A 24,721-nucleotide genomic window follows, 5' to 3' on the forward strand; every position below is an offset into this window, starting at 1 on the left:
TGATAGCTGACATTCCTCTGACTCCTCAGCCACGCCAGGCTGTTATTTCTTAATGACGTCTCTGCACCAGCTTGCTAATATAACTATTTGTTGTTGTTTTTGTCAGCAGAGGGCGCAATACACCCAAAAGTACTGTTTATCCAACAAGGATAGGATTGATCAAGAGAGAGAATGAAAATGGTTTGAGCAACCAGAGATCTACCCTGCTAGCTTAAGCAAGAAAATAGAAAAATTCTCCTAAGTAAGTAACAAAGGAAGAAAGAAGGAAGGAAGGAAGGAAGGAAGGAAGGAAGGAAGGAAGGAAGGAAGGAAGGAAGGAAGGAAAAGAAGAAAGGAAGAAAGAAAGAGAAAGAAAGGAAAGAAAAGAAAAGAAAAGAAGAAAGAAGAAAGAAGAAAGAAGAAAGAAGAAAGAAGAAAGAAGAAAGAAGAAAGAAGAAAGAAGAAAGAAGAAAGAAGAAAGAAAGAATAGAACTGTCATCATATCAGTCTTTGCAGGGCAAAGCATTTCCCTACCTCCAGTCAGCTGACCAAGGGGATAAAGGATCATATCACTAAGCCACTTCTTAGTTAATCATTGATGCTTTGAAAGATACTGATCAGAAATCATGCCCTTTCAGCTGCTGCTTAAAGGAGGATTGGGCAACTGAGAAGACCTGTGGAAGACAGACTAAATAAGACAATGGCTTTTAAATGTCTGATTTATTGCCTGCCTGCCTGCCTGCCTGCCTGCCTGCCTGCCTGCCTGCCTGCCTGCCTGCCTGCCTGCCTGCCTGCCTTAATTTGCTTTAGCCTAATAGTTATTAGAGGCATAATATCAGTTGCTGAAACTTCCTTAGCAGCTCAATTGCCTCTAAGCAAGAAATAAACTGTACTGATGGAGACCTCAAAAATCATGTAATAGTTTACATAGGTGGGGAAATGTATACATGTACAATATCCAGGAGGATAACTGCTGGAGGTGTACTACATTCTGACAAGAAGCACAGATACATAACACATTCGTGTACATGTGTACATACACCACACCACCTTCACACAAATGTACATATAAAGTTTTGGAAAGATGTGTATATGTGTAGGCAACACCTTTTAAAAATAAAGTTGCTATAAAATGGGTAGAGAAAGATATAAAGCTGTCAAATGTAACAAAGAACAGGGTTCTTCATTGAGAAGATTGTCAGAAAAGACAAATGTGTTTTCATGAAGCTTTTCACTTACAGTTTATGTCTTGAATTGTTAGGATAACTTGCGTGAGGTTATTTCATTACTGGATATAAATGCTTTATCTGTTACACTACTTTTGCATGGTTTTTCTTTTTGCTGATTTCATTTCTCAAACAATGCTATCTTATTTTATTTCTTCACATGTTTGTGTCCATGTGTGCAATTGTTTTTTTTTTAAATTCCTCTTTAGTTCTTTGGCATCTCGGAAAAATCCAGTGTGAAATCAATAGAGAACATGTGTAGCTCAGTGCAAGGTCCTATGGGCTCTCTTGAGCTTGGTTGTTTACTTGCAGATATTTCATAACCCAACTAGGTAACACGGTGTAAATCTTTGGTGTTAAGCAAACCTGTGCCTTGTTTTAACAGCTTCCATGCAACACCTCCCACTGGCTGATAACAGCTACAGAGAAGCCAGAAGCAGATGGTAGGGCATCAAGGTAAAGACAGACAGTCTGCCACTTTTGTCCCCTCCGGGCATCTTTGCCTTCCCGAGTGCAGGCAGGTCTCAACAAGTGAGTCTCCCCTGACACTTCTCTCATCTCAAACGACGCTCAGGATTTCTCCCCATTCCCGACGCCTACTCCAGATGTGTCCTGCTGCAAAACAAAATACTCCAAGAACGCCTCAGACATGAACTGCAGGGGTCGCTTTGCTCCATAGGCGGCGTCTTCTTCAGTGCAGCCCAGCCTAGCCCAGCCCTGCTTGTCAGGGACGGGCTCCTGCCGCCTGGGTCTCCCGCAGACTTAGACCAACCATTCATTCCCGAGGGGCGAGGGCGGAGCGCCGGCGCGGAGCCAGGAGGAAGAGGGGGCGTCCAAAACGACAGCATTCAGCGGTTCATGACTTGGCGTGGCTGGCAGGAGCGGCGGAGTTGAATCGGCGACGTCCTCTCCACAGACCTTGTAGCGGATTTGGGTTGCAACAGCAGCATCAACAGCAGCAGCATCGCGGAGCTCCGCGGAGATTCCCGGCGGTGTTGGGCCCGCCTGATGGAGCCGCCAAGCGGCGGCGGAGCAGGTGGCGGTTCGGCGCCGAGCTCCGGAGCCGCTGCTGACTGGGGGAGCGTGGCGCTCGTCCCTGCGGCGGACACTGCGGTTCCCTCCGCGCGTCCCTCGCCACCTTGAGCGTCCCGGAGACGGCCGTCCAGACCCTTTTGTCGCGGGAAGGGGGCTCCCGACGAACCCGAAGCCGCGCCGACACCCCCGCTCGACTCGATGAGCAGCTGCTGCATCTGGCCGCGGTCATGGCTCCGATTCCCACGTACCTCAATCCGGCCGCCGTCCTGGTCCTGGTCAGCTGCGACCTGTGCCTTGTGCGCGCAAGTAAGTGTAGGGGATGGAGATGGGGGTGGAAGAATCTCCCCAGTGGATCCAGACCGAGATCCCCACCCTGAGATTCCCCTCCCTCCCCCAATGGCCACTTCTTCCAAAGCTTCCCCTTTCGGCGCCCTTTCGGACCAGCCCACTTCTCAGTCACTGGCCTTGGTGCTGAAGTAGGTCTCCCGTGCCTTCCTGCTTCAGGGACCACTTGTACAGTGTGACTCTGGTTTAGGGAGAGGGGCTCAGGCCTATTGGCCTGCCCGTGCTTCTACAGTGGCATGGTGAAAGACAGCTGTGTCACTGGACAAAAGAACAAAGTCCCTTTGGGACAATTCAGTTGTGTGAGGTTTGAAAGCAAGAAAGACCCTCAATGCTTGAGTTGCGTTGTTCTCTTCTCAGAACTTCCCCACACCACCTTTCCTTTTGCCCAACATCAAAATCCCAGCCAATTTCATTAGAATAAAAGCTTGACTCAAGGTTGTTGCCATTTGGCCTTGCTAGGTCTTCTCTGAGGTCCTTGTCCAAGTGCTCTTGCTCTGCCAGCTGCAAAGTTGTTTTTTTTTAAGAAGTATGTACTTGGCACCTTGCAACAAACACCAAAGCCCATTCCCCCATTCATTTCAATTCTTGAGCCACACAGAGTAAGAGAATCTGGCACTTGATAGAAAGGAAGCAGTCATTTGCTCCACTACACTAGCCTGAGGTGCTAGCTCAAGGCCCCCATGAATCACAACCTCACTCACATACATAGTAGTACATATTATTGGTGCTGATTAACTTGTATTTTTTATAGATGAAATGCTATTTGCTGCCTTTAAAAGGTGGGGATGGGGTGGGAAAACAGAAGTATGTGCTAAGTTAACAGTTCAGGCAGTGGAGGGAAAAAATGTCTAGATGGTATATCAATGCATTCTCCCTATGTAGGGACATAGAGGCTGAGGCCAAAGTCCTGGCTCTGTCAATGGATAGGTCATGCATAGCCTTTTATATCTCAGAGCAGCATTTGGCTTAAAGGGTGCCCACTCCCATTCAAACAAATATATTCTGGAGTTATTCTTCTTGCTTGTTCTGTGCTCGTTGCCAAATATATCTTCTTGATAGTGTTAACATTTTTATGAATGCAACCAAGGTAAAGTAGCACTATTCATATGGGTTTATAGCTTACAATAAACCATATGCAATCTGCTAGGAAGCTAGCAGATTTTGGTTTTCTAGCATAGCCATGTGGAAGGGATACACTCACACTTAGATAAAATTGCAAAGCATCTACATTAGCAAAGCAGTTATACCCCTGGCTGCTGCCAGCCAGGAACCTAGTACAATTTTCAGGATTTCTGGTCCACCTTAACTGCCCAAAAACTCTGGAAGTTTTAGTAATACACATCTGGAGATCACAATGTTGCAGAAATAACTGCATTGACAGTAAAAACCTAAGCAATCTAATTCCCAATTATTTGTTTTGTAAATCATCATGTTGTAGAAATAACTGAATTGACAATAATAAGTTAACAATTCCCAGGTATTAATTTTTGGATAGTTATATTCCAATTGGTGTCTTCAAATGCTTTCTATTTATAAAAATAGAGTTAAAAACCAGACATTTACAAGCCTTGCAAATTTGGCCAGCTAAGCCAGGGATTCAGTGAAAATGACCACATGGTGAGATTGAGAAATTCAGATGGACGGGAGCTGGTAACTTAAGTGATCAAGGAGGAATAGGACAAGGACCAGCAAAGGGACAAAGCCGGACAGAATAGTGGTGCAAATAGCTTCGTTAATGAAACGTGTGAAATATGAGAGTGTAGCAGAGTTCAAGTAACAGAGCTGATGGGTGTGTTGCCCCATTTGTCAGAAAATCAGCAACAGACAATAAAGTGAAAACAGCTGATGCAGTATACGTGCTACAGGCCAAATTTGCAAGGTTCTTGGTGTTAGTATATTTCCATTAGGAGATCTGGAAAGGATCCAAACTAAGAAGCAGATGAAAAAAGGCATTTCTAACCAACATATCGGATCTCTCTCACACACAGACAAAACACACACACACACACAAGCAGTGTGAAGCCTTTATATAGTTTCCTCCCAGCATTTCCTTCCTTAGCTTTCACTTCCCTCTAAAGAATGTTGACATCTGCTGCATTTGGTTAACTCTTTCTGTCTTTCCAAGCAAATGAATTAGAAAACTAAATGAATTAGAAAACAAAAAGCAGCTAGAAACATTTTGATCTTTGGGATTCAATGACACAATGTGATTCATAGGATAAAAATTTGAAGGATACTCTTAAAAGGGCTGTTCTGATCCAGGGTTCAAATCAGACAGATAGTCAAGCTCCCCTTCACCCACCCACCCACCCTGTGCCCACCAATCTATTCACATTCAGGTTTTCAAACTCATACTAAACAATATGGTTACTAAGCACATTCAATGCTCATCGTTTTTTTATGAATTTAGAATTTAGGAAGAAAGGATTTTACTGGTTCTATCCATTTCTGCTCTCAAAAGACAATGTTCTTGCTTAGCTTCTATGTTTCTAAACGTTCGTCACATTAATCTACTATTAAAGGGATATATTTAAATAATGTGATTTGCTTTTAAAGAAAAAAAAGTGCTGTTAAATGTATATCCTGGGTTTCACAGTCACAAAGCAGCCTTCCTTGTGACAACAGAAACCTTTTCTATTGAGGATCTGCCCTCTGGAATGTTCTCTCCCACCATCACCCCAAATAGGCTTTTAAAAAAGATTAAAAACTCCGGTTTTCCCTTGGTGTTGAGGCAAGGTTGATTGGAGATACTGCTGGAAGGATGTAATATATATTCTGGGTTTCTGTTTACCTATTAATTACAGGTGAGATTTTAACTACATTTGTTTGGCTTCTTGTACATTTCCCAGAGTTACAGTTGTCCAAGTTGACTAGCCATATAAATCCCTTAAAAAATGTAACTCGAAAAACAAAAAGAAAATGTCTTCCAAAAGAAGGAAATCAATTCCATCAGGTTTTGCCTTTCCCTCGGAAGTTCCTTTGTGGGCCCTGGCAGAGGAAACTCCATTCCCTTGCTTTTAAGGCAGTTTGATCAGACTTTGCTGCTTCTCCTCTCCAAACTCCATCTGTCTTTGACAAGGAGGTGTCAGAGGAAGAGATACAATCAGAAGTGGTATTCAGCCGGTTCAGACCAGTTTGCCTGAACTGGTAATGGAAATCACGGGTCCATCTGCCCACCCGCCCCATGTCTATGCCGTCCTATTTAGGCACGTTTTCAAACTGCACTCATGCATGCAAGTCACTCGCGTGGTCAAAGCGCATGTACGGAAGGCCAAGCACATGCATCGATGCATGCACGCTCACATTTGCGAACCGGTAGGGAAAGTAAGTTAATACCACGCCTGGATATAATTCATTGAGGCATTAAGAATGGGCACCCGCACATTTTTTGCGAGCCTCACAAAAGCCTCTCTGGCAGAAGGGTAGGGGGGAAAATGCGGCAAATAAATAGAAACTACCCTATTTTTCGGAGTATAAGATGCACTGGAGTATAAGACGCACCCAGATTTTGAAGAGGTAAATTTTTTAAAAAAGTTTTTGCACTCTGCAGACGTCCCAAACAATCTGCACCCCTCATTTTTTGTGAAAAATGGGGCATGCAGAGAGTTTGAGAGGCCTGCAAAGTGCTCCTGTAGGCTGGGGGAGGCAAAAACAAGCAAAAAAAGGCCTGTTTTTTGTGAAAACGGGCCCATTTTTTGCAAAACAAAAGGACATGTGTAGCCTTTAGGAGGCTTGTAGAATGCTCCTGCGGGCTGGGAGGACCAAAAAACAGCCCATTTTTGCTCTTTTTTGCCCTCCCTAGCCCCCAGGAGCACTTTGCAGACCTCCCAAACCCTCTGCGTGTCCATTTTTGTGAAGGGGAAGGGGTTTCGGGAGGCCAAAAATGCTATGTTCAGTGTATAACAGGCACCCAGATTTTCATCCTCTTTTTTGGAGGGAAAGATGCATCTTATACTCCGAAAAATAAGGTACATACACAGCATGACAATATGAAATGCAGTATCATTTATTGACATTCATAATCAATTCCTGTCACTGCTATTGCCAGGCGGGCAATACTTCTGGAACTCAGCTTCACACCTGCTCAAAAGGCAGAAGCTCCTGAGAATGCCTGGGTGAGAGACATCTAAGAAAGGCATCCCTGTTCCCCATGGAAACAAGGGAGGGGCACCCTCCTCTGTCCTGGATTGGCTAGTGAAGAAAGGCCCAAAGTTTTCTTCTTCTGGGAGCTGGGAAGGGTCCAGACATTCACCAGTAGCCTTACTTCAGGTTCTCAAGGTCAGCAGTGCCATGTCCTGAGAAGCTTTAGCATTCTTTCAGTGAAGAAAAATCTCTTTCTCCTTTGCTCCAGCCACAGCATCTTTCTCATCTGAAAAGAGGGGAGAGAAGGAACAGCCACCCAAGCCCAATGAAGGCTGTTGGTACAAGTTGGCTGCTGGCACTGCTGCATCCCTGGCTGGCACACCATACGCTGCTGCCAGCCTCCCATTAGCAAATTAACACTTGCTGGAGAATAGAGTTGACCCCCACCTATGTCCTTGGCTTGGCAGGCTTGCACTGGCTGCTATGGGCTCCTAGACAGGCTGATGGCTCTTGGCCATGTGCAGAAAAGCTGAATGCCATGAATATCAAGTAACTTTGATAGTAGTCGGATGGGTGGGATCTTTAAAAACTTTCCTTAAGGAACCATGAGGCCGGCCCTTACTTCTGGATCAGTTCAAGAAGGCTGTGTTTGCGCATCTTGCTAAAGTTGGCTAGCATTAGCCTTGGTTAGGCTTTCTCATTGCTTATTGTGTGGTGCAAACCCACCCTGATTCTTTACTTTATAATTGTGCAAATCTAGAAACTGGGTTAATCCAATAACCAGGTTAAGCATGCTATGTGGAGTTGCATGGGGCAGAAAGGAAATTGCATCTTTGCTCAGACTGCAGCATTCTGAAGTTAAGTAGAGCCATGGTGGCTCAGTGGTTAGAGGACAGTACTGCAGGCTACTTCTGCTGACTGCTCGCTGACTGCAATTTGGCAGTTTGAATCTCACCAGGCTCAAGGTTGACTCAGACTTCCATCCAGAGGTGGTATTCAGCTGGTTCCGACTGGTTTGGGCAAACTGGTAGCGGAGATCACAGGTAGGCTTGCCCACCCGCCCCGGCTCTATGCCATCCTCTTTAGCCAAATTTCTGAGACTGGGTGCATGTGCAGAAGGTGCGCATGCAAGCAAAATAGATGGGCAGAAGGCACAAAAACCGAGCATGCACGGACGCAGCAAACCAGTGGTAAAAATAAGGGGAACCCACCACTGCTTCCATCCTTCCGAAGTCAGTAAAATGAGGACCCAGATTGTTGGGGGCAATATGCTGACTCTGTAAACCGCTTAGAGTGGGCTGAAAAATGCTGTAAAGCGGCACATGTACCCTGTTTCTCTGAAAATAAGACCTCTTGGATAATAAGCCCAATTGGGCTTTTGAGTGCATGCACTAAAATAAGCCCTCCCCTAAAATATTTAACTGCATGTGCAACCAGTCCCTGCTATTTCCTGGGAGGGGGAAAGGTGTGGGGCATGCCTCATGTGCCCCACATGTACCTGCCATCCATGTGGAATGGCCATATGGAGGCTGCTCCTGCAAACCCTAGCTACCGCACCCCTTCTCTTAGTGGCGGCCGCAAAAAGAGCGGCAGGCCAGCGACACTAGGGCTGGCAAGAGTGTGCCAGAAACAGAGAAAGAATGTCCGGCCCTCTCTGGATCAGCTGATCCGCAGGCAGGAGGCTGAGGTTAAGGGGCCTTCTGCACCACAAAAATAATAAGACTTCCCCAAAAAGTAAGGCCAAGTGCTTATTTTGGGAGTCCAAAGAAAATAAGACTCTGTCTTATTTTTGGGGAAACACGGTAAGTTCTAAGTGCTATTGCTATTCATTATGAGCAATGGAAGGGAGCAGCCAGTAAGGGTTCTCCACCCATCACTTTCTTGCATCCCACAGATCGGCCCCCATCGCCCGTCAACGTGACTGTTACACAGCTCAAGGCAAACTCGGCCACCGTCTCCTGGGATGTGCCAGAAGGAGACGTCATCATCGGCTATGCTATTTCACAGCAGGTGAGCTTGCGTTGAGGCGCTCCTGGAAGAAAGCCTGTCAGGGGACCAAGTAGCATCAAACCTTTACGCCCCAACCCAGCCAGGACCTCCCATTTCTAGCCCCTCTGTGGGCTGTCCCTTGCTTCCGTTCAGATGCATCCCTCCCAGATTAGGACTAAACCGTCCCTTAGCGTAGCAGTAACTCTCCTTAAGCCGCCTGGTGGAAGTAGGCAAGGTGAGCCTGAGGGCTTGTCCCACAGCCTGGCTGGCCTCCAGCTTTTAACAACCTTCCTGGTTCTGGCAGCGACAAGATGGGCAAATGCAACGATTCATCCGGGAGGTGAACACCACAAACAGGGCCTGTGTGCTCTGGGATCTGGCAGAGGATGCAGACTACATCATCCAGGTCCAGAGCATTGGCCTCCACGGAGAGAGTCAGGCTAGCAAGAGAGTCCATTTTCGCACGTTAAAGCAAAGCGACCGACTTCCATCCAACAGCTCAAACCAAGGTAAGCGAGACCCTTTTGTTCATTAGTTTGGTGTCATCAAACCCAGGCTTTGCTCGTTGTAAACAACTGTTTGCTGTATCAAACGTAGTCCAGCAACACCTCCTATCTTATCCAAGGATATGTTGGCAATTTCTTTCATTCCCATCTGTCCACTTTATCCGTTGTCGTCTTCTTTTTCTGCTGGCTTCAACTTGCTTAGCTTTTTTTATGTCAATCATTTGCTAAAGTTGGCCATGGGGGCCAGTCTCTGTGTTGGATTCTCTCACCAGCGTCCAGCTCATCCCAATGAGAAACAAAGCCCAGCAATGTCAACCCATCACCTCCATTGGCTACCTTGCAAAGTTCTCCTCCTCAGTCCCCAGTTGCGTATCCATAATTCTTACAAGCCAAAGGCTAGTTAGTGAAAGATGGTCTTTCCTAGCTCCCTGTCACTCCAGAGAGCCGACCTGCTCGAAATGTGAAACAAAGCAACCCTGGAGGTGTTGAGGAACTCTCGTCTGACTTAGTAACATGAATGATCCCCTTGCCAAGCTCCAGCCTTGTGTTTCTACAGGAGACATCACAATGGAGGGGCTGGACAAAGAGCGGCAGCTGCAGACCGGGGAGATAATTATCATTGTGGTTGTGCTGCTTATGTGGGCAGGTGAGTTCTCTTGGGTTCTCTGGATTTAGGCAGGATTGTGGCTGGAAGACTTGGCCTGCACAAAAAAAGGTACTTTTCTGCAGTGTGTCTTTAGGATTGGCTATTGGCTTTTGGAGCAGCAAAAGAAATGTCTTCTACGAGTTCCCGAGGGCAAATGTTTGCAAAATTATTAAGGTATTTGATGTTCAGTACATGTAGGCCTTAAATGATGACCAAAATTGAGCTCAAAATTTCTATCGCTAAGCAAGACAATGGTTAAGTGAGCTTTGCCCTATTTTATCACCTTTCTTGCCACAGTTGTTAAGCGAATCCCTGCCGTTGTTAATTAGTAATGCACTAAAGTGAATCTGACTTTGCTTGTCAGAAGGTTGCAAAAGGTGATCACATGACCTCAGGGGATCGCAACCATGATAAGTCCATGCCAGTTGCCAAGCGTCCGAGTTTTGATCATGTGACCATGGGGCTGCTGCAACTGTCATGTGAAAAACAGACATAAGTCATTTTTTTCATTGGTACTGTAGTTTCAAATGGCTACTAAATGAATGGTTGTAAGTTGAGGACTAACCATATCTGTCAACTCCTAAAGTTGTCATGGTGAGGAAAGGGTGGGGGGGAAGCGCATTCCATGCATTCTTTCAGCTAGAGTCGGATCTCAGATTACTGCAGCAGGCTTGGGAAGGTTGCACCTCATTGGGGAATGTGATTCATGATACAGACTGAGGGGAGGGAAGGAACAGGGGTAAAGTTCAGCTATAATTCAACTAAGGCTAAGATCTGACTGCCAAAAGATCTTGCCAAAAATAAATACTCCTAATAAATGACTAATTTTCTTTTGAAGTTTGGTCGGAGGCTCATGAATCAATTAGGGCATATTTTGGAAACCTGACAGTGTCAACATTTGATATGTCGTGAATTTTGCTCAATCTGCCAACATTCCACATTTATCATTGCTATGAGTTCTGGCCCATGGACACATTTAAAATCTATAACATACCATAGAAACTTTAGATCAAAAGTATCCGAAGGCTTAGATTATTCACAGCACACTAAGAAAAATTATCGCAACTATTAGATGCATTTGACCAATTTAGATGCTAAACCTAGAAATATAAAACCCATTTTTAAAGCACAGAAAACAAAAAGGAGTAGCTAACTGTTAAATTATGAGTTCTTATGGTGTTCTGTACAAATTCCAGCTCTTTTGTAGATTTAATTCTGTCATAATATAGAACAGTGGATGATATTGTTTGTTTGTGTGTGGGTCTCTCTCTCTGTGTGTGTGTATGAGTGAGTGAGTGAGTGAGAGAGAGAGAGAAAGAGAGAGAGAGGGAGGGAGGGAGGGAGGGAGAGAGAGAGAGAATGAGAGGCTTAGAGTACTGCACAAACCAAATCTGCTCAGTTTTATTTGTGGTTTAATGTATTGTGTAAAACCCAGAAAAAATGGGTAAATTCAGTAATGAGGATAAGAACATTGACAGAGTTGATAAGGAATGTTTTTCCAGGCTGACTACACTGCTTTAATTCAGTGCATTTTTTTTCAAGGAGTATTTTTCCATAACATTTTTAGATTACTGCTTATTCACGTCCTTAGTTTGCAAATTAAGTCATTTGAATTTTTGAAGCATCTCCGTGTGTTTCTTTTGTTTTCTCTTAGTTGCTTAATGTCCCACCAAACTGCCAGATCCTATTTGAAGAGCATGTTTGTTCTTTTCTCTCTAGTACGTGGTCCTTGTATGGCTTTTTGCATATTTTTACCCTTATTTATTATATACAATTGTCTGTCTTTGAACAATGATTTTACCAGTCATGATCAAACATTATTTAATGTTTATCTGACTTTTACTAAACACTGCAAATGTTATTTTTAAAGCAATTCATTATATTTGCATTTTGAAAGGACATGGGTAATTTGAAGAAATACTATTGAATCTTGGAAATTGCACATGAATCCCCAGATCCATCTTCTATAATTTCTGCATGCTTTTCGTATTATTTCTGCATGCTTTTCATGCATGTTCAGTACTTGCATCCTTGTTCCAAAACATTAATCCATTGTTTACATTTGTATTACACATCCTTTAAATGGGCAAATTACTATTGAGATAGCCATTAGCAACTCTGTCCAATATACTACATCACATCCTGATTTCTTGTGATTGCATCCACATCACATTATTTGGTCTCCCCAGTTTTGAAGGGTGACATTTTCCTGTGTCACACAATTCATTCATAGTCTTATGAAAAGAAGGACTAGGGGAGACATGATAGCAGTGTTCCAATATCTCAGGGGTTGCCACAAAGAAGAGGGAGTCAAACTATTCTCCAAGGCACCTGAGAGTAGAACAAGAAGCAATGGGTGGAAACTAATCACGGAGAGAAGCAACTTAGAACTAAGGAGAAATTTCCTGTCAATTAGAACAATTAATCAGTGGAACAGCTTCCACTTCCTCCAGAAATTGCAAATGTCCAACACTGGAAGTTTTTAAGTAGAGATTAGATAACTATTTGTCTGAAGTGTGTAAGGTTTCCTATCTAAGCAGGTGGTTGGACTAGAAGACCTCTAAGGTCCCTTCCAACTCTGTTATTCTATTCTATTCCATCCCATCCTATTCGCTGCAGACACTTCAAAGGCTGGTTTCTTTTGACAAGTCTGTATCTTTCTCCCTCCCACCCTCTCTTCCTCTATGTTTCTTAATCCTCTCCCCACCCATAAAAGTCCAATACAATTGGCTATTCTTCCTTGTAAATTGACAGGGAAAGGGCCTCTCTTCAGAACTTTCATTTTAGAATATTTTAGGTAATGGATTAGCCACTCTTGGAATCCAATGCTGTAATAACTAGTGCAGTGTTTCTCAACCTTGGCAACTTGAAGATGTCCGGACTTCAACTCCCAGAATGCTGGCTGGGGAATTCTGGGAGTTGAAGTCCGGACATCTTCAAGTTGCCAAGGTTGAGAAACACTGAACTAGTGGTTCACAGTGATCTAACAAATGTTAATGGGGAGTGAATGATTGGATACTGGTGTGAAAGCCTCCGCTTCAGAAAAAAAAATCAGCTTCTATTTTTCTGACCTTTTATCTGACTCCAAAAGGAAAGGGTTTTTTCCCCAGCTGTGATTGGTGTCTACAGCATTCATCTTAGGAATGGCCAGTTCATAAGTCACTTAATTTCTGGAGATGTTAATATTTATTATAAAAAGAATGGAAGCCAGAATGGAAATGAAAACAATGTATGCTTTTCTTCAGTTGCAAACTCTGCAAATGTAAGGTTAAACAAACATTTCTAAATTAATTCAAACCCATTTTTTTTCCTTTTCCAAACAGAAATATAATACAGATAATCCTTGACTTATAACCATTAGCCAATTGACTGTTTAAGTTACAATGGCACTAAACAAAAGTGATATATGACCGCTTCCGCATGACTGTTGCAGCATCCCATGGTCGAATGTGACCCAAATTCGGCTGGTTAGCTGCTGGCATGTATTTATAACAGTTGCAGTGTCCTGTGGTCATGTGATCATCTTTTGTAACCTTCTGACAAACAAAGTCAATGGGGAAGCCAGATTCATTTAACAACCTTGTTACTAACCGTATTACATTTAACTGCAGTGATTCATTTAGGAAACATTATAAAATTGGGCACTATCTAATAAAATGAAATTCAATGGTGAAAAGAGTAAGGTTCTACATTTACAGTATAGGTGGTAACTTGCTCAATAGTAGTAACTGTGAGAGGGATCTTGGAGTCCTAGTGGACAACCTTTTAAATATGAGCCAGCCGTGTGCAGCAGCTGCCAAAAAAGCCAACAGGCTGCATAAATAGAGGGATAGAATCAAGATCACGTGAAGTGTTAATACCACTTTATAAGGCCTTGATAAGGCCACACTTGGAATTCTGCATCCAGTTTTGGTCGCCACGATGTAGAAAAGATGTGGAGACTCTAGAAAGAGTGCAGAGAAGAGCATCAAAGATGATTAGGGGACTGGAGGCTAAAACATACGAAGAACGGTTGCAGGAACTGGGTATGTCTAGTTTAATGAAAAGAAGGACCAGGGAAGACATGGTAGCAGTGTTCCAATATCTCAGGGGTTGCCACAAAGAAGAGGGAGTCAAACTATTCTCCAAGGCACCTGAGGGAAGAACAAGAAGCAATGGGTGGAAACTAATCAAGGAGAGAAACAACATAGAACTGAGGAGAAATTTCCTGACAGTTAGAACAATTAATCAGTGGAACAGCTTGTCTCTAGAAGTTGTGAATACCCCAACACTGCAAGTCTTTAAGAAGATGTTGGATAGCCATTTGTCTGAAACAGTATAGGGTTTCCTGCCTAGACAGGTGGTTGGACTAGACGACCTCCAAGGTCCCTTCCAACTCTGCTATTGTATTGTATTGTATAAATGGGGCAAAACTCACTTAACAACTTTATTGCTTAACAATAAATAACATTTATTGTAACTTACAAAGCCCTTCATGGTATTGGACCTGGGTACTTGAGAGACCGCCTGCTGCCAATTACCTCCCAAAGACCCATTAGATCACACAGGGTCGGCCTCCTCCGGGTTCCGTCTACCAGCCAATGCCACCTGGCTACTACCCGGGGGAGGGCCTTCTCTGTGGCTGCTCTGGCCCTCTGGAACGAACTCCCCGCAGAGATTCGGAGCCTCACCTCTCTCCAGGCCTTTCGAAAAGCCGTCAAAACCTGGCTTTGCCGGCAGGCCTGGGGTTGATGAGTTCCCCTCCCCTCTCGACCTGTGTGGTAGTGTGATTCTTGGCTATTTTAACTACTTGTATTGTGTTCTATGTTCCCCTTTTCCCCCTTTGAGTTGTTCGCCGCCCTGAGTCCCTCCCGGAGAAGGGCGGCATACAAATAAAATAAATCTAAATCTAAACAACAGAAATTTTGGGCTCAATTCTGGTCATAAGCCAAGGACTACCTGTATGCATCTCATGCTTCTAACGTACAGTACTGCACTCTAAAAGCTTCTTTGTTCTTTAAGATGTCATCAATTCATTTCCCAGGTAACAGACAGGGGAAGATAAAAGCTAGGCTAAAGGTTTTGAACTCATAACTTGGTAATACGTAATGGAAATAAAATTAATATGGATGATAATTCCCCATCGTCTTATTCAAGACCATGCCAATTTTTTACGCTCCAAGATTCTCTTTAAATGAGAAGCTAAACAATTCTCAAGGTCTTTAGAAGCAGATGGATTTTTCTTCTTCTAAAACATTTTCAGTTCAAAAGTGCTTCCACGGAAACAGGTATGTGATGGGGGAAGTTATTTAACCCCATTCAATTTCTGTTTTCACATCATTTACTCGCTGTTCTGACATAATGCTTGTGTACTTGCCCCTTGAAAGACTAGTTGGTGATGAAGATTGGGGTATTACGCAGACCCATGGTTTGTGTTTCTCTCTGCCCATTTCTAAATAATTATTACAGGATTTTTCAAAAGTATTTACAATCACGATCACTAACCTCTACATTTCTGTCTAAAAAAAACTAGGTGAATAAGCAGTTTTATAAACCTACTAGCTGATAACCCTGCATTGCCTGGGTTGTTATAGATGTCGAAGTGTTTGTCTGACAGGGAGCCCATGCGCTCCTCTTTCCCGCCCCGTCTACGATCCTGACTCTCCCATGCGCTCCTCTTCCCCCCCCCCCACGATCCTGACACTTTGCCCCAAAGTTTGTCTGATAGGAAGCCATTGAGAAAGGCCTTTCTTCCCCCTACTCCCATGCCCATCATCCCTGCCCTCTCCCTTCCTCCTCCCATGCGCTCCTGTTTCCAGTTTGCTTTGGACGAACTGTTAACATTTTAAAAAGAAGAGTAAAGCAATACTGTACATTCAGAGAGGAATATACAGTATGCGATAAATGAAAGTTCTAGGGAATCAGTTATCAGGTTTTGCTCTCTCTATGACACTGTTCTATCAATTAACACCCTGGAGGGCAGGATTGCACCTACTCTTGACTGGCAACATTTAATAGGAAGAAACATGTGAACTCTCAAAAGAGCTTTCACCATTTCAAATTCCTCACCTGAGACAGGCTCAAGTGTCCGTGTAGATGTCCTTCCATATCACACTAAGCTATAATATTGGCTTTGAACATCTGGAGAACCTGTCCATTGTAGTTGGGACACATTGGATGAGAATGTTAATAAGCCAGGGTTAAAATTATAATTCAGTGTAGTACATGAGTCCAGCCACAGCTTGGCTAACATTTCCCCCTCTTCACTACATGACTGCACCATTTGTCCCCCTCTCCAGGCATTCTTAACAAATCATACACACACCACACAAACATTTGGGGAATGAAAGAATTACTCCAAAATTGGGGAGTGTGTTTTTTGTATGTTTGTGTGTGTGTGTGTGAGAGAGAGAGAGAGACAGACAGACAGACACACACACACACACACACACACACAGACAGACACACAAAGAACCAGAGAAACACTAAAATATTTTAAAAGAAAGAGCATAGCTTTTCAAATGAAGAAAATGCTGGAATTTGAGTTTCCCGTGTTCATCTTTCCTTCCTTCGTTCCTTCCTTCCTTCTTTCCTCCCTCTCTCCCTCCGTCCCTCCCTCCCTTCCGCCTTCCTTCCTCAGCTGTGATCGCACTCTTCTGCAAGCAATATGACATCATTAAAGACAACGATTCCAACAATAATAAAGAGAAGACCAAACCTTCCTCAGAACATAGCACTCCAGAGCGGCCCACGGGGGGGCTACTACGTAGCAAGGTAAATACTGTTACCGGGCAAAGGAGGGGTGAGTGAAGGGTACAAGACTGATCTTATTTCAGATGGGTTGAAATTGGCAGGGAGAGATTCCCAAGCACACTGGACCATGAAGAGGACCTGTGACACAAGGTGAAAGGCTTTACTAGAGGTACCAGCATCATTCTTTACTACAATTATTATATGCCACATTCTCAATCCTCACTTAAGCTACAATGCAGTTTTTTCCCTACTTAGGATGTAATATGAACCTTATTGTATAAGGATACAAAGCTTTTAAGGATTAACATTTATTGTCAATTAAATCTGTATAGCCCCCCATCTCCCCAAAAATGATTCTATGCCAATTCAAGATCCACTGCCAGTTGGTGCCTAGAATTTTAAAGAATATAATAATGATAATAAATAATAACATACTCTCAGAGCTATTAGAATACCAGCATGGCAATATATTGAGTGGAAGTGGACATCACGTAAGACATGAGGGAACGAAATCACTCCATCTTTCTATTATTTGCAAGTAATTGGGCTACATCTAGTAACCCAATATTATCAGGCTCTATTTTATGAACTTAGGATCCGTGTTTCAAGCTCAGCACCAGGAAGCGCTGTTGTGTTCTGCCTTTTCAAGTCAGGCATAGGAGTCCGTTTTTGAAAGACAAAACTGCTGCAGTCAGCCTCATAATAAAAAAATCCACAACAATATTGGACAGCCATTTGTCCAGGATTCAATAAGATCTCCTACCTTGGGCAGTGGGTTGGACTAGAAAACCTCCAAGGTCCCTTCTAGCCCTCTGATTCTATAATTCTATGAAATTAACAAGAAAAAATTATGTTACCCAGAATTACATATAGTTTGTAATGGTGGATAAAATGGATCATTATGTTTATTAGAGTTACATTCTACCTTTTCACCAGTGTTTACAGCTTGCATACGTCATTTCTTCACAATAAAGTTAGGCTGAAAGGAAAGAATGGTTCAAAATCCCCTAGTGAATTTTCATGGCTCAGGGTGAAACTAAGTTGAACTCAAGTTTTCCAGTCTCTGTTCAATAACATAACAATTATTTTTTCCATAGAAAGCCCTGGTTGTCACATTCTTTTTCAAACTCTAAGGAAATCAGAAACTGCATGCCTGAATGCTTGAAAGCATTTTACTCATATTAAAAAAGTTCTTCTAAATCTTATGTAAAAATATTAAAATGTAAATATCTGATTATGTGAAACGATACAGGAATTTTAACATCAAATGCAAATGTGTCAGTAAACAAAACAAGTTGTTGAAAGAATGTTGACGTACATATGTATATGAGAGAGAGAAAAAGAACACAATGGTTAATAGTCTCATACATTAAAAATGAATTTGAACATTTTTAGTCCTAGGGAGAAATACCTTTAAATGGGCATCCCACCATTAGGAGAAGTGTTAACCTAACCTTGATTCGCAAAACAATTGTAAGGGGGAAAGTTGTTGTTCATTGCAAAGTTGTGTCCGGCCCATCGCAACCCATTGTCCAGCCCATGGACAATGTTCCTCCAGGCCTTCCTGTCCTCTACCATCCCCTGGAGTCCATTTAAGCTCACGCCTATTGCTTCGATGACTCCATCCATCGCGCCTTATTCTCTGTCGTCCCCTTCTTCTTTTGCCCTCAATCGTTCCCAGCATTAGGCTCTTCTCCAGTGAGCTAGTGCAACAATTTAACTTTCTGATCAGCTTAATTTCAATAGAAAAAAGTGGTGTATCTAGAAAATATTTTTCTAAAATGAAGACAAAAGGATTACACAAGATTCCCTTTGGCAGAGAAATTTGGGCCTTTGTAGAAATATAAAAGGGATGTGGTGGCTCAGTGGCTAAGACACTGAGCTTGTCGATCAGAAAGGTTGGCAGTTTGGCAGCTCGAATCCTTAGTGCCGCAAAACAGGGTGAGCTCCTGTTACGTCTCCTGTTACTTGTCCCAGCTTCTGCAACCTAGCACGTAAAAAAATGCAAGTAGAAAAATAGGAACCACCTTTGGTAGGAAAGTAACAGCGTTCCGTGCGCCTTTGGCACTTAGTCATGCCAGCCACATGACCATGGAGACATCTTCGGACAGCGCTGGCTCTTCAGCTTTGAAATGGAGATGTGACCGCCCCCTAGAGTCAGGAACAACTAGCACATATGTGTGAGGGGCTCCTTTACTTTTACCTTAGGAGAAATATCTAGCCTGAGCTTAATGCAAACAAAGAGAATTTTATTCTCTTTCCCCATTCTCTGACATAGGAAACAATTCTTAAGAAATTGGTTCAATTATTGTTGAGAATCAGCATGCATATTTAATATAATATGATTGACTGCAGGCAACCAGATGTTTAGATTGGGTTTGGCATTTTTGTCCATCTATTGGGTCGTTTCCACAGATTTGGGATAGGCAGATTTTTAATAATATTAAGTGTTGTCATGGGAACCAAGTAAATCTGCCTTTGAAATTGACTGATGGTGATTTCATTCAAGTAGTGCCTCAGATGGTTTTGAATTGTACCAACGGCACCTATCCTGTTTCCCTGAAAATAAGACCTCCACAGATAATAAGCCCAGTCAGGCTTTTGAGGGCATGCGCTAAAATAAGCCCTCCCCCGAAAATATTGAAACACAGCAGCAGCCATGAGGTGACCACACTCGCCACCTCCTGCACCTCAAAAATAATAAGACCTCCCCAAAAATAAGGCCAAGCGCTTTGGGGGGGGGACCTTGTCTTATTTTCGGGAAAACATGGTATTATTACTGGTATTACCTTTGTTTTCTTTTGCAACAGTCATTCTATTTCTACCTTTAGATGTTTTGTGATATTTATCTGTGTTTTCTCCAATTCTTTCTCTTCTATTATTATTCAGTTAAAATATGGTATGATATGTTGGAGGAGAGAAAAAGAAATGTTGCCTAAAAATGAACTGTCGGAAAACTTCTCTGGCCAACCATACAGCAAGCAATATATGGTTAAATATTATATAATATGCTGGTTTGGAGAGTTAAAAAAAAAGAATATCATATGTTATCAGAGTAATCTACAGAAATACAGGAAATTGTGTTATATCAAGGTAGACTGTTGTGTTGCCATTGTGGTTAAACATCTGAATGGACACTTTTCAGCTTGGATGAGTCCTTTAGTCATTGAGCAACTTGTTCTGACCTAGGCTTCTCCAGCAGCACAAAGCCGAGTCCTCATCCCAATAAATCCCCTTTATTTAATTTACAGTGAATTGTTCTCCAGCAAAGTCTTTCTTCTCCCACAGACTTTCAAGATAGTACACAATTACTGACCTTTATCAGGCTTGGAGAGTGGCCAGGCCAATATCTCTCAGCGCCACAAGAATGCAGGAATGAACTAATTGTCTCCTGCAAACACCCATCCCCTTTCTCTCCTCTTTTATTCCCTATGGGAAGGGACATTCATCCTCCACCTGTGGCCTTACTCCCAAGTCGACCCTTGTTCCTTAGCTGTTCCCTTCATCTGGCAACATTGCACATGCGCACACGGGAACAGGCTTCAGCTGTTTGTCTGCCTCACTGATGTCTGACTCTGAAGGCAGCTGATAACTGTCAGATGGCCCTGGCCCCCTCTCTGCCTCAAACACAGAGCACTCGTCAGAGCCTTCCCCAGACTCCAGGACTGGCCCATGTTCCTCCCCAACCTCCTCACTGTCCGAATCTGCTGCCAGCTCCACTGGCCACTAGCGGGCCACAACACAACTTTCCCCCACCCAGTTCAGTGTGCCCAGTAATAATAATGGGTGATAAAAGTTGCTCTGAAATGAAATGGGCATAGTGGAAACAACTGAAGAATAGGAAGAGATTTAAAGTAAGAGGAAAGCATGACCTTTAGTAAAAACAAGGCAAACATTGGTTTAGTTCTAGGGGAATGTAATAAAGGTTTCTCAGAAAAGATGAATTTTGAGAAATTCAAAATTTCTCAAAATTTCTGAAAATAGGAAGATAACATTTCCAAAACAATTATGGAGTGAGGGAGAAAGAGTGAAATGTCTCCTGAACCAGTTTCTGGAGTGATTATCCAAACAGCTTCCACAGACTGGCAATAGCAGTATGATGGAGGAGATGATTTTTAAAAATGTTGGTTGTAAATAATTTACAAGTTTCCCTCCCCATCTACACAATACACAACAAGTATTTGACTCATCATTATACTGTAACATTAAAATCACAGTTTAATTAGCCAATTATAATTAATTTTACCAGTATATCAAAAGAAATTAATACTTTACTCAGTTGCATTCTTTCGTTACCTTCTTCCATCTTGGAAATAAGGAGGAAAGAATCTTTTCAATGTAGCTAGAGAGCGAAAAGGACAGCAAGATGGATACTTAAATGTACCAATGGAAGATAAGAAAATGTATTATAGGAAGAAGGGGCAAAGGAGAGGAAAAATAATAAAAGTACAAAGGAAACACTTCTTTTAACATTGCAGGATGAGAATGTACTCATAGAGTGGAAAAACTGTTGTTCTTTTCTTATCCATTATTAAACATTCTTCTTCTTAATTCTATCAAGATTGCCTGAAGAGAATCAAGAACCACCAGTATAGGAGAATAAAGGATAAGTTTTTGCTGGCACATGCTTTGCCTCGCACTTATACCTGTGGCCCATGTTCAGCCTTTCAGGTTAAGATAGCCTCTTACCCATACTTTTATACAGTTTTGAAATTTGTGCAGTCACTTTCATTAGTTTTGTATTATCATATATTATCTATTATACCATCTATCATTATCTTTACCAGAGGTGGGTTTCTTCCAGTTCGGCCCGGATAGAACGAAGTGGTAGTGGCAGCGGTGGGAAGCTCCACCCACCCGCCCGGAAACTTCCGCGCTTGCGCAGAAGCGTCGCAAGCACATAAACACGAGCAAACTAGTAGTAAAATAAAGTGAAACCCACCACTGCTCTTTACCTTATCTTACCCCGTGTTATTTTATTATTTGAATGCTTTCAAATAGTACTATCATTTTGTATCGGCCCAGAGAATATTAGCTATTGGATGGATAAATAAAATAGCATGAGAGGGACACTGGATCATATTAAGAGCCTTTTGTCCTGCATTATGTTGCCAGAGCAGCCAGGCATATATATGAAATGGATAGCAGAATATGAGGACAAGCAAACACTCTCTCCCATACATTTGAATATATTGCTTCCCAAACTGGTTGATTAGGCACAATCCTTAGCAGCCATAGCTTAACATCTATGAATATGTAAAATCAATTTTACAAGTAATCTATGTTGGTAACAAATTGGTTCATATTTGTTTGAAAATTCCATGTTTTCATTTAGTAACTAATTAGTTAAGATATCATTGAACTGGGCTTGACTTCTCACAAACATTCCATATCTCAACTTGCTTTTAGTAACAGCATGCACATGATCCAGGCACAACATTGCAGCAAGCTACAGTCATGTGATCGCCATCTGAAGCCTCCCCTGTCATCTTTTCACAAGGAAAGTCAATGGGGAAGCCGGCAGGGAAGATCATATTGCTCCTATAAGTGACTCCCACCCTTTTTTCCCCCAAGGACACCCACTTCTCCCATAGACCGATTAGATCACACAGGTTAGGCCTCCTCCAGATCCCATCTGCCAGCCAATGTCGGCTGGTGACTCCCCGGGGGAGAGCCTTCTCTGTTGCAGCTCCAGCCCTCTGGAACGATCTCCCCGTGGAGATCCGGACCCTCACTACCCTCCCGGCCTTCCGCAAAGCCGTTAAGTCCTGGCTGCTTCAGCAGGGCGGGGGGCTTTCGAAATATTCAGCCCCTCGGAAATTGTGACTGTTGTATATTTTAATATGTTGTCTTGTGTATTATCCCCCTCCCTTGTTTTATTGTAAGCCGCCTGGAGTCCTTCAGGAGTGGGCGGCATACAAGCTCAATAAAACAAACAAACAAAACAACAACAAACTGTGGAATACAAGATCCCAGGGATTCTCTACCTGTCCACACTCCATAGCAGCCCCTGCCAGCCAACCTGTATCTGTACGGTCTGGCTGCAGCCTCCACTCCAATGCTCAGATGTGCCCACCTACAGCCCCTTCCAGCCCACTCATGCTTCGCAGTGTCCAGCTACAGCATTCCCACCCATGATCCATTGTCTGTCCATGGCACCCCTTACACACACACACACACACACACACACACACACACACACACACACACCTTACTTGAGACTCCCACCTTTTCCCACTTTAGCAACCTGAGGTTATGATAGCAACCAGGACTGTCAGCATTGCGGTCACTAAGCAATGAGGTCCCATGTCATTGAGGTTTATGACCGCATCACTTAGCGATGGAAATGCTTGGGTTACAATTGCCATTGTAACCCCAGGACTCCTGCTATTCTGCAGTAAGAGTTTAGGTGGCTTTAACCCTTTGACAGATTCTCTTCATTCCAAACTCTTCTCTTGTTGAGCACAACAGAGGAACAGAATCAAAGAAACCAAATGGACAGAAAGGGAATAGAAAATGGAAGTTTTTCATTGCACTCTTTTTTAACTTATCAGTATAAACATCTCTCTCTCGTACAGAAGAAATCACCATCTATCAATATCATTGAAGTATAGCTGTTGCCACACAGGCTCGAAGCACTCCAGAAGGCTGCTGGAACATTGCTGGGCCCTGGGTCTGGCTCTTCACCTGCATGCAAAGAATTAAAGCTTCTTGCCCTGAAGGAGGGATCTGCATGGAGCCAGCTGCCAAGACAAGGTGCATGTAGAAGCTGGCCTCTAACTAACCTCTCGTCCGGAAGTTGTAACAGAAACAAGCCTGGGCCACAAGGAACAGCCAGCTGCAATGCCTTCAAACCAGCAGCAGGAAGTGCCGCAAAGTGCTAACCTGGGAACAGACTTGAGTGAAGACTTCCTACCTGCTGATGTGGGAAGCAGCATTATACTGGGCCACGTTTTCCTTCAAGCCTGAATGAGAACCTAAAGCATAGCCTGCAGTCTTACAACCCAGGCTCCGTGTCTCCAGCAAGTGGCAGAGAAACAGACTGCATCTTGAAATGAATGGTGGATACAAGGAACCCAAAGGGGTTCAACCTGTCCCAGTAGTCTGCTTTCATCAAGGAGTGGAGAAAAAGATGAACTATAGACTGTACTTATGCCCCCATACCAACCATTAGTGAGTGACTTAATTCCAGAGCCTATTGGGAAAATATCATGTTACTCTGAAGAGCAGAAGAAGAAAGCAGCATCATTGTGAGTTTCTAGAGCAGGGGTCCTCAAACTTGGCCACTTTAAGACTTGTGGACTTCAACTCCCAGATTTCTCCAGACAGCTATGCTGGCTGGAGAATTCTGGGAGTTGAAGTCCACAAGTCTTAAAGTGGCCAAGTTTGAAGACCTCTGTTCTAGAGTTACCTTCTTTCAGAGTACCATCTACTGTCAGAATTGTCATAAGCTGCTATCAATTCTTTGTAAAGTCTTTTTGCTTCTGTAATCTCCCTTGTGCCAACAACTCTTCTGCCATCAATGTGCCAAACATCCCCAAATCTATACTCCAATTGAGAAGGCTATTCCCTGTCCCGGTCCCTCTATCCTTCCTCAGAACCACAAAGACAGGAGCTGAAAGAATGCCATCTTATGTACTAGTGGGAGAGCCACGTTGATACAACATTCTCCCCAGCCAGCATTTCCTATCTGTAACAAGCTCTTAGTCAAATTGTTAATGCCAGCGGAGAAGTAGGTCTCATTCCCAAAACCAAGCCTGAAACCAGGAAGTAGCCACATGAATCACCGGTGACAGAGAAATACAAAGCAGCATCCTTTGTCTTCCAAGAATCCTAGCCTGAGTATTGTGCTCTAGAGAGTAGACTCACGGCATGATTACATAGGAGACCAGAAGAGCTATGGAGCCAACACACATTTATCCATGTATTACTGACTGTAGGGTCAGGAAAATGTGCCATTCTGGTATTCTGCCATAAAAAAGCTATCCAGGCACCTGTGAAAAATGAGGCAGAATTACCTTGTACATTGGTAAGAGTGAACATTTTCACTGCTAATGAGTTCTCTGGGTAATGGTCATAGCTGAGCTGGTACCCGAAATCACATCAACATTTACATTTGACAAAACTAAGACAGTTGCATTGCCATAACACCCAGGATGATCACACACTGCTTTTTATAG

At 43.1% G+C, this 24,721-nt stretch overlaps 1 protein-coding gene across 3 annotated transcripts; it reads left to right on the forward strand.

The window, feature by feature from the left end:
* Positions 1-1,945: 1,945 nt before the first annotated feature.
* FNDC4 (fibronectin type III domain containing 4) lies at positions 1,946-23,850 on the forward strand. 3 transcript variants are annotated; one of them, XM_014062618.2, is made up of 6 exons: positions 1,947-2,546; positions 8,563-8,678; positions 8,962-9,166; positions 9,720-9,809; positions 16,429-16,562; positions 16,643-20,488. In XM_014062618.2, the coding sequence occupies exons 1-6, from the start codon at positions 2,468-2,470 to the stop codon at positions 16,670-16,672; spliced, it is 654 nt and encodes a 217-aa protein (XP_013918093.1). In that variant the 5' UTR covers positions 1,947-2,467; the 3' UTR covers positions 16,673-20,488. The 3 variants fall into 3 exon arrangements, with proteins under 3 accessions (XP_013918094.1, XP_013918093.1, XP_013918092.1); XM_014062617.2 differs by lacking the exon at positions 16,643-20,488 and adding an exon at positions 23,120-23,850 and having other exon boundaries at positions 1,949-2,546; XM_014062619.2 differs by lacking the exons at positions 9,720-9,809; positions 16,643-20,488 and adding an exon at positions 23,120-23,850 and having other exon boundaries at positions 1,946-2,546.
* Positions 23,851-24,721: the final 871 nt, after the last annotated feature.

Source organism: Thamnophis sirtalis, unplaced genomic scaffold (genome assembly GCF_051295495.1).
Source record: "Thamnophis sirtalis isolate CommonGarterSnake01/CBP01778 unplaced genomic scaffold, rThaSir2_p1.2 scaffold_6, whole genome shotgun sequence".
Classification (NCBI taxonomy): domain Eukaryota; kingdom Metazoa; phylum Chordata; class Lepidosauria; order Squamata; family Natricidae; genus Thamnophis; species Thamnophis sirtalis.

Coding starts and splice junctions, on each gene's coding strand:
- FNDC4 (XM_014062617.2), top strand. CDS start 2,468: ATGGCTCCGATTCCCACGTACCTCAATCCGGCCGCCGTCCTGGTCCTG. Junction 9,810..16,428: donor TGTGCTGCTTATGTGGGCAG/GTGAGTTCTCTT, acceptor TTCCTTCCTCAG/CTGTGATCGCACTCTTCTGC. Junction 16,563..23,119: donor GGGGGCTACTACGTAGCAAG/GTAAATACTGTT, acceptor TCTCTCGTACAG/AAGAAATCACCATCTATCAA.